Below are 10,182 nucleotides of genomic sequence, written 5' to 3' on the forward strand. Positions count from 1 at the left end.
TAACCAGGTAGGCTAGTTGAGAACAAGTTCTCATTTACAACTGTGACCTGGCCAAGATAAAGCATAGCAGTGTGAACAGACAACACAGAGTTACACATGGAGTAAACAATTAACAAGTCAATAACACAGAAGAAAAAGGAGAGTCTATATACATTGTGTGCAAAAGGCATGAGGAGGTAGGCGAATAATTACAATTTTGGAAATTAACACTGGAGTGATAAATGATCAGATGGTCATGCACAGGTGTACATACTGGTGTGCAAAAGAGCAGAAAAGTAAATAAATATAAACAGTATGGGGATGAGGTAGGTAAAATTGGGTGGGCTATTTCCCGATAGACTATGTACAGTTGCAGCGATCGGTTAGCTGCTCAGATAGCAGATGTTTGAAGTTGGTGAGGGAGATAAAAGTCTCCAACTTCAGCGATTTTTGCAATCCCTTTAATTCCATTGGTAAATATGTTTTTAACTAATTGTATAGCTTACAACTATATTTTCATCATAGATAGACGAAGTGGAGTAATTATCGAAGTAATTCTCTACCCCGCAAATATGTATAATTTGTCGCAAAAAGGTTTCACTTGTTCTATTAACGCGTTTCATAAAACGTTCCCTTACCATGCGGATGTTGATCACGCAGGGCCACCGTACAGCAGAAGGGTGACGTGCGATTGAAAACAATCGAATTTCCGGAATCCATCGTCGATTAGCATGTTTTTTTCGTTTTCTTCAATTTAAACAAAAATCTGGAGACAACTACCCCATGTTCATGAAGTGCTGTCAGCCTTTTGGTAATAACGTTTTTAATCAATAGTACTGTATGTTACAAAATATTCCATTATTGACTTGTAACAAGGCTTGTACCAGTATCATGTTAGCTAGCTAGCTATTTTTTTTAGCAAGCCTGATGCGACCCCATTTTTGTCTGATACCTTGTTTGTTACCTAGTCGAATTTTGCGATGTGACCGTTTTATTGAACCTATGTTGCACTCTTCTGCGCTGGACGGTCTTCGCCACTTGGTTGTTAGCGAGCTGGAGGAGCTGTCACTCTTATTGGTCAGAGAAACAGATACGCGATGTGATAGACATGGCATATTTCTACCCACTTATTCTGAATAACAGGGCTTTCTGAAGAGATTCACTTTAGGATCACACACACACACACAGTCCTGACTTGCTCCTGGTGCAGATCCCACTGTGAATTGATCTGTGAAAAAGACACACAAGCAGTATGTCGGAGAACCTCGTCCTCACCTTCCAGACCCAGCTCTCGGGAGTCATGGAGACGGTCCTAAAGTCAGCCATGTATGAGATCACCAGACTGGTGGAGGATGGCTTCCTGGAGGAGGTAAGACGTGGTCAACAGGAAGTGACACGGAGCCACCAGGAAGTGGAGTCTCTGCGGATCTTGCTGCAGCGGGCAGAGAGTCAGCTGAAGGATGTCAGTCAGAGGGCCAGGTGTGTAGACTGTGGCAGGACAGATGTCTACAACGAGGAAACAGACGACAGACCTCCAGGAATACAGGACAGTAAGTGGGGGCTTCCTTTGAGTCACAAAATACTTTTAGGTATAACCAAGGGGTAAATGGTGAATGTGTAGGTATTGCAACTGTTTCCAAAATGGGTTGTTTCTCCCTATGACAGTTTCTAAATAGCTATGCTCATCTACCACTGTTCTTTCCCAGCCTAAGGTTGGTTCCCACAACCACAATATAACCAATTAGCCTATACTTTTCGAGACATACTTTGAGTTCAGGGGGTGTATGTTATGTTGTTGTCTCATTAGTAGTGCTTTCATGAGTTGCACACCGTAGCAAAACGTTTTGCACCTGTCTCCCTAGGTCTGCTTCTGCTGAGCGGGTGTGACCTGAAGCTGGAGGAGGAGCCAGAGGTCAGGTGGAGAAGCTGTGGACAGGAAACAGTGGAGTCATCACAGGTAGCAGCTAAACCAACTCCTCCCACTCCTCCAGCTCCCAGTCCTTCGCTGGTAGGCAGTGTTAAGGAGGAGGACATGGAGCCGTGGAGAATCAAGGTGGCCATACAGCCGTCTGCAGCTCACACCTACACAGAGGAGCAGCGGGACTCAGACACACTCGTTCAGAGTACAGGGGACTCTATTGGGTTTCCCTCTGCGGACCCAGAGGTCCAACAGGTCACCCAGACACCCAGACTAGCATTGCCATCTCAGAACCAGAGCAGAGGACCCAGTAATGACGGTGACAGAACGAGGAGTAGAGCCTCACCGGTGTGGATAGGCCATAGAATATTAGACACGGATACTGACGTTCACAGACAAGCTCAGTCGAACCTACGACTGGTAAGAGAGCCTCTGTCGTCCTCTGAATCGGCAGAGGCGAAGCAGCTAGCTAGAGATTTCGCTCCCCCAACCAATCCCAGCACAGCGGGGGCCTCTGTCTCCTCCTCCTCATCGGGCTGTCATGTCTTCAGCTCTCTAAACTACAGGATTCCTTCCAAATATAAGCCCAGCGCTCAAACCCTGCCGCGCATGAGAGTATACAGGGATGCTGCCAAGCGGGGCGGCTACCCAATGTACAACAGGGGGACCGCCCAGGGAGGGCTCACCTCCTCCCAAACACCAACCCAACAAGGGAACCACCAGCATCACCACCCTGGGAGGCTGGCCCTCCGCTGCCCAGTGTGTGGTAAGGTCTTCCCCCATCCCAGTAGCCTTAAGGCCCACCAGCAGACCCACACGGGGGAGAGGCCATTCATCTGCGCCCTGTGTGGCCGGAGCTTCACTAAGTTAAGCAACCTGAAGGCCCACCGGCGTGTTCACACTGGGGAGAGACCCTACAGCTGCTCGGACTGCGGCAAACGCTTCACACAGAAGTGCAACCTTAAGAGGCACCAGAGGATTCACATGGAGAATGATATATGATGTGGGCGGGGAGGAGTGTGTGGGTGTGGGGAGGAGTGTGTGGGTGTGGGGAGGAGTGTGTGGGTGTGGGTAGGAGTGTGGGGAGGAGTGGGTGGGGAGGAGTGTGGGGAGGAGTGTGTGGGTGTGGGGAGGAGTGTGGGTCGGTGTGGGGAGGAGTGGGTCGATGTGTGCTCCAGGGGTGTTGGTTGTTCATTTGACCCATGTTATTGCATAAATAGTATATAGTTTGTTATTCCTTTATATCAATGCTGTTGATATGAAGTTAGACATGATGTAGGATAGATAAGCTGTGTTTTCCCCATGGTATTGTCTACAGTTTTTATAATAATGTATAGTCATTTACATTTCTATAAGTGAATTGAAGTTTCTCTAGACCTTGTTCTCAGATGAATGTTCTACCATAGATGGCTAGTGTGGTAGCTAATCAACGCTTGTCTTTTAAAATCTGAGCACATGACAATGCTCTTTCCATGTTCTGCTGAGTGTCCCACATCAAATGTAGGCCTATACAACATGTCATGGAATATGTATACCCTATAAAATGTAATATAAAACAATACCTCGGTCAATGAACAATGGCTGCTGAGTGAATAAGGTCAATATTGTTTGTGAATGGAGATTGTTTTTGTATGAACTAAGTGGATAAAAAAATATGTATCTTTATGAACAAAGATTTTTATGAGAACATACAGCATGGTTGCATTGTGAAATCAAAATCAAAGCTGTGCACTGTTCCCATTGGAAGTATAACATACAAGGGATGGATACGATAGTTTTATTTTAGAAGTAAATGGGGTGACTGAAGAAATAGTTTTGGTCTAAACTAGATACAGGGCTAGGATTTGTTTGTGGTTTTTAAATCCAAATTAAAGCAGTCAAGCGTGTTATTTTGTGTCTGATTTCTGTCATTTATTTGATTCAGTACTGTGTCGGGTATATTATCTTCCCTGGTGTAGTTATGCTGGTACTACTTTTTCTACTTGTCTGGTCAAAAGTAGGGGATAGGGTGCTATTTCACTGACCAGGACCCATAGGGCTCTGGTCAAAAGTAGTGCACTATATAGGTGATAGGGCACAATTTTGGACTCACAAAAACACACAAACAGGCATTTAAAGAGACTACTACATCTGGTCCTGCAAACAGACCACTCTGGGACAATGCTGATTGTGTGATTTGTGTCCACAGTATTACGTTAAAGGTAGGCTCTTTTATTACTACTAGTAAATATAACATTGTTAATACGTTTCCAGTTGTGATGAGAAATGTGCAGTGTAATGTATATCTCTTGGAAAAATAATGTATGCGTTCCAAAGCTTAGATGCTGCTAACGCTTGACAGATCTTAAAACGCCTGGAAAGGTGTTTGAAGTATCAGCTCACCACATCATACGGTATGTTACAGCAATTTGTCAGTCGACGACACATTCGATGACGTGGCATGCAACTATTGGTTGTTGCGTCGCCTCGCTTTAGATGTGGAACAGGACCTAAAATTTCTACTTCACTGTATATATAGATATCCTATGAAATTACTAGATGGGCTCTGTCACGATACTGCAAAGTTCCATACGGGGAGCCAAATGGCAGCCATCTTGGTCAGGGAGAAATCCAAAACCAGTTGAATTGAAATGAATGGCAGTAGAGGCATACAGTAGGTGATGCATTTCCTGCTTTTACTTCAGCAAGAAAATAAAAGTAAGGCATATCAGAAGTTGTGTAATGGAATTATAGTAAATTATTATTGCAATATAATTATAAATGCATTTAATACAGGTTTAATACCAATTTTATGAATAAATAGCCTCCCAAATATATGTAAACAGACCATACATGTATCAGATTTAGTTTTCTTGGAAAGCTGTGAGTGCTATTATATGATACAATAGCAGTACTTGTTGCATTTACAACTTGTCTAAGTCCTATCATCAACTGATTTCAGCCAGTGTATGGCTGTGGATTGACTGCGTTGTTTGAATGAAATGTTGGCATATGGGCAGTTAATTTGAAAAATATATTGAATCATTCCTCTAAAACTGGCTGGCTAGCTGTCCTGTAGGTTTTCATTTTACTTTACTAAAGTAGTACACCTGATTCTATTACTTCGCTGGTTGATAAACTGAACCAGTTTAGTTACAACTGGGGTTGAAACAAAAACCTACATGAAGGAATAGCTCTCCTGGAACAGGGTTGGCCAGCCCTGGCATAGATAAATAAAGGAGAATAACCATTACTCATATTGACCACTAGAAGCTGCTATAAAACCGAAAATCAACTTTATTGTGACAATATCACAAGCATAATATGGCATGACGAGTTTAAGGTGTGTGTGTGTTGTTGTTTGAGAGTAGACAATGTTGTAATGGTATTGTTAAGAAAAAAACACCTCACAAATCCATTCCAATTTCAAGTCACACCTAAAGTAATTCCATGCGTGCAGAGGAATATTTTGTACACCTCCATACATCATAGCACAGTCCTTCTCTCCAGTGGCAGAATCAGGTTCTGACCACCACCAGAACCTACAGGGTAAACACCAGTCATACAGTTAGACTCTATGGTAAAAACTTAATCCTGAAAAATATCAGTGTTTTCAACTTTAATTGATTTTATAAGAGTAGTTGTATATATTACGCTTTGGTCAGTGGTGTGCCATCCACCCATTTCCAGGTTCCCTGTGTCCCTCTGTCCGTCAGACCAATCCAGATCCATCGATCAAATGTAGTGAGAAATACCTTTGTTGAGAAAGATATAGAGTACCAGTCAAAAGTTTGGACACACTTCCTCATTCAAGGGTTTTTCTTTATGTTTACTATTTTCTACATTATAGAATAGTAGTGAAGACATCAGAACTATGAAATAACACATATGGAATCATGTAGTAACCAAAAAAGTGTTAAAAAGTAACCACTTTGCCTTTTTTTTGTCCATTAAAATAACATCATATTGATCAGAAATACAGGGTGGACATTGTTAATGTAAATTACTATTGGAATCGGCAGATTTTTAATGGAATATCTGCATAGGCGTACAGAGGCCCATTATCAGCAACCATCACTCCTATGTTCCAATGGCACATTGTGCTAGCTAATCCAAGTTTATCATTTTAAAAGGCTAACTGATCATTAGAAAACCCTTTTGCAATTATGTTAGCACAGCTGAAAAATATTGTTCTGATTAAAGCAATAAAACTGGCCTTCTTTAGACTAGTCGAGTATCTGGAGCATCAGCATTTGTGGGTGCGATTACAGGCTCAAAATGGCCAGAAACAAACCGCTTTCTTCTGAAACTCGCCAGTCTATTCTTGTTCTGAGAAATTAAGGCTGTTCCATGCAAGAAATTGCCCATAAACTGTAGATCTCGTACAACGTTGTGTACTACTCCCTTCACAGAAGAGCGCAAACTGTCTCTAAACAGAATAAAAAGAGCAGTGGGAGGCCCCTGTGCACAACTGAGCAAGAGGACAAGTACAGTGGCTTACGAAAGTATTCACCCCTTGGCATTTTTCCTATTCTGTTGCCTTATAACCTGGAATTAAAATAGATTTTTTGGGGGGTTTGTATCGTTTAATTTACATGACATGCCTACCACTTTGAAGATGCAAAATATTTTTTTTTGTGAAACAAATAAGAAATAAGACATAAAAACAGAAAACTTGAGCATGCATAACCATTTCAACCCCCTCCAAGGTCAATACTTTGTAGAGCCACCTCTATCTATCTCTTAACATTTTTAATTGCTTTATTGGCATGACATAACAATGTACATATTGCCAAAGCTTAAGTTGGAAATGGAATGATTCATTGACTATATTAACATCAATGACAATCAGTAGCAAAAATAACCAATGGTGGGGGGATGGGGTTGTATTTAAACATGGAAATCAGTAAGAAAATAAACATACATACAATGGACAATAGCGTTAACAGTAACAACACAATGGCATAGAAGACAAGCGCAGGTTGGTTGATCTCATGGCAGGCAGCAATGGAAGTGCCCTGCCAACAGGATGGGAAGCTTCTTGTCATCTGAGGTCTTGAAAGACTTCAGTTTTGATTTCAAAGTGATTTAATAACTGTCACGACTTCCACCGAAGTCGTTTCCTCTCCTTGTTCGGGCGGTGTTCGACGGTCGGCGTCACCGGTCTTCTAGCCATCGCCGATCCACTTTTAATTTTCCATTTGTTTTGTCTTGTTTTCCTACACACCTGGTTTCCATTTACCTCATTAAGTGTTGTGTATTTAACCCCCTGTCCTTGTATGGAATTTGGAATTGTTTGTTTGTAAGTCCTCGTGCACTATGTTACTGGTGCATGTCGGGTTTTGTACCCATGTAGGTTCTTTTTTATTGCCGTTGGTTTTGAAATGAAACTGCTCCAGCTGTTACCTATTTCTGCTCTCCTGCGTCTGACTTCACTGCCACCATTTCACCAGTACTCTCTCTTACCTGTTCATCTTCGCTGTTTACAATCACCAGGTCTGCTCCTCTGTTCAGACAGTCCTGTCTGGCATAATCCCAGGTGTTCACCTCAGTAGAGATGTAGTAACAGCTGCAGCCAAACCTCTGCCATCCTTCGGTACAGGTTTTCGCTGTTAACTGAACTTTAACAACACATTGCATTGCAATACAATCAATCAATTTCAGAACCTATACATCTAGTTATCTTTATTATGTTAGAAATATTATTATTTAAGCCGAGGCTACGAATACAGGGGTTTCGCCCTTGCCCCTGTCCTACCCTTTAAAAATTATTTCTCAAACGTTAATGATCCGAATCACGCTCTGCGCATATGTTGTACACACACGTGTGTTTCACTTTCCTCACCCTCTTCTGAACCATCAACCAATTTGATCATATGATAATGTAGCCTATCTCTCTGCCTCATATTTCTGATCAGTTGAGATTTGAACGAACTTTCCCAAAATGTATGACGTTCTAAATATATATTTGAAGGCTACATCATTCTGTTGTAGTGGATATTGCCACAGCTAGCACAAACAGGACGCAGTCTTCAGATTGCACTGGGGCAAAACAAGTAGCGTTTTGTGTGAGATGTAAGCATTATAGTTATGCTGATATATAGCCAGCAGTCTGCCTTCTGTTCAGCCAATGCTTACAATGATGACGATGAAAGAATAACATTACAATCGCTATTGAATGCCTGTCTGTTTCTTGTATGTTTGATATACTGTGTAAACCACACACAGATTGCCTAAATAGCTGCATATTATTCCCCTCCTGAAAAAAATGAAATTTCTAGACAAACTGTTTGTGTCATACTTATGTTTGCAATGGCCTACTGTTCCAACAGACAAAGACCTACGTTTGTTCAAGCTGTTATGTGTACAAGAGGCAGTGGAGTCACCGAGAAGCAATTGAACGCAGGTAGGCTAGTGGATCCCGCATGCGCAGAAATCTCCGTATTTTTTAGCAACAGCAAATTGGGTTCCAGAAAATCCAGAACTGCAGTCACCTCATATTATTTATCACTGTTTATTACACAGGGAAATATGATTTAAAAAAAAAAAAATTTAACTAACAGATCTGTTGTTGAACATATTAGCAGCATATCCAGAGACCAAAAAGGTGAACAGAAAAACACAGTTATTTACAAGATGAAATCACAATGAATTGAATCAATATTCTAGAAAATAAATATCAACTCATTGACCAGAAAGCTAATTCTTAAGATTGTCTTTGTCAGTCTATAGGTTGGCAATGTGAACTTGATCTAAAAACAAATGAAGCAATGGTTGCTTTCTAAACCATTTCATACTTGTTACCTAGAAATAAATGATAAGCACACAATTGTACTTGTCAAACTTACAGGAGACTGACAAGCCAATGATCCCAGCCAGTAGGAGAACACACAGCATCCCCAGACCCACTGCAGCAACTAGGAAGGGTCTCTTCCCTGAGCTATCAGAACCTGACCAGAGAAGGACTTTATATTAACTACAGTAATATGAGCTGTCTGAATATAATATAAGGGATACAAGGATGGAACGTAAGTGTGTGCGTGTGCGCGTGTGTGCGTGTGCATGCGCGCCCCCCTTACCTGAGTTGCCAGGTTGTGGTGTGCTTCTTAGGGTCACTTCATTCCCAGTCTGGTAGTAAGTAGACATATCTGGAGTTTCACACATGGACTCTTCAAAGACATAGTTATGGTTGTCAACTCCAAACGGTTCCCCCAAAAACATCTTCCTTGGTATAAACAATGTCCCTGGACATCTCCACGGTTACCACTGTCTCTGTAAGCTGTTTGTGACGATGGACAGGGAACTATCATACCAGGAAGATCCATAGAGGGAAAATGGAAAACAAAGGCTAGCTGTTGACATAATAATATCGTACGTAACAAGCAAACTCAGGGCGTTTCCAGAACTCCTTTAACTCCTCCTCCTTTAACTCCTTTAACAATTTAACGATTCTTGTTGGATGGGACAGAGTCAATGAAGACGTCAAGTGGACACATGTTCGTGGGAACAGATCCGACACGGAATTAAACATATTACACGTTTATTACAAGACTATAAAATAGTTATTACAAGTTGCAGCGACTCATGTGGATAAGCATGAAAGGCTGTATACAAACTCCTAAATTCAGGAGCTTACTTAAATGGATTCTTCACCCAAATGACTAAAGTACACACTGGTTTCCTTCCCCTGTAAGCAGTCTATGGCAATCTATGCTTTGGTTTCCAGTCGCTAACCAGTTGCTAACGCTTTTGCATTTGTGGCAGAAATCTCATTCAAGTCATGGTCAAACATTAGCATTTGGAAACAGTGCCAGGGGTAATGAACCAAAACATGGATGGCTGTTATACCTTGTCCATGGACTGCTTACAGGGGAAGGAAACCAGTATGTTATTTTGCAATTTGAGTGAACTATCCCTTTAATGCACCTAGCTGCAGGTTTTTATTTAGGTTAGGTACACAATGGATAGATTCCGTGGAGAGATATCACACGTCACTCAGTTAGTTTAGTTGAACACAGCAAACAGTGAACCAGGCCCACAGGCAAATACAATATAACTGCAGAAAGTAAAGCTCAATGGTCAAATATTAGCCTTCCCCTTCAAATGCACAGACAGATTATAATACATCATAACAATCCAATTACCGCTTGTGCATTCTACTTTGCTGGCCTCCAAGCTGTCACACCAAGGAAGCAAACAACAATAGTCTTTACTTTACTCTTAGTTTATCAAAATGCTCATCTAACAATTCACTAAAAACTCAACTGTTCCAGTTGGCAGCTTGGAGTCCAGCAGCAGCTTCTCCC

General features: G+C 41.7%; 1 protein-coding gene across 1 annotated transcript; it reads left to right on the plus strand.

Annotated features, from left to right (window-relative positions):
* Positions 1-688: 688 nt before the first annotated feature.
* On the plus strand, positions 689-3,784 carry LOC139374676 (zinc finger protein with KRAB and SCAN domains 2). Its single transcript, XM_071115735.1, has 3 exons — positions 689-790; positions 1,123-1,529; positions 1,842-3,784. Exons 2-3 carry the CDS (start codon positions 1,232-1,234, stop codon positions 2,897-2,899), a joined length of 1,356 nt encoding a protein of 451 aa, XP_070971836.1. The 5' UTR covers positions 689-790; positions 1,123-1,231; the 3' UTR covers positions 2,900-3,784.
* The last annotated feature ends 6,398 nt before the right edge of the window (positions 3,785-10,182 follow it).

The sequence above is a fragment of the Oncorhynchus clarkii genome, chromosome 19 (assembly GCF_045791955.1).
Source record: "Oncorhynchus clarkii lewisi isolate Uvic-CL-2024 chromosome 19, UVic_Ocla_1.0, whole genome shotgun sequence".
NCBI classification, from domain to species: domain Eukaryota; kingdom Metazoa; phylum Chordata; class Actinopteri; order Salmoniformes; family Salmonidae; genus Oncorhynchus; species Oncorhynchus clarkii.

Bases quoted from the DNA above. Each gene is read 5' to 3' on its own strand.
- LOC139374676 (XM_071115735.1), top strand. From the start codon at position 1,232: ATGTCGGAGAACCTCGTCCTCACCTTCCAGACCCAGCTCTCGGGAGTC. The intron at 1,530-1,841 runs GTAAGTGGGGGC...CTGTCTCCCTAG, and splicing joins ACCTCCAGGAATACAGGACA to GTCTGCTTCTGCTGAGCGGG.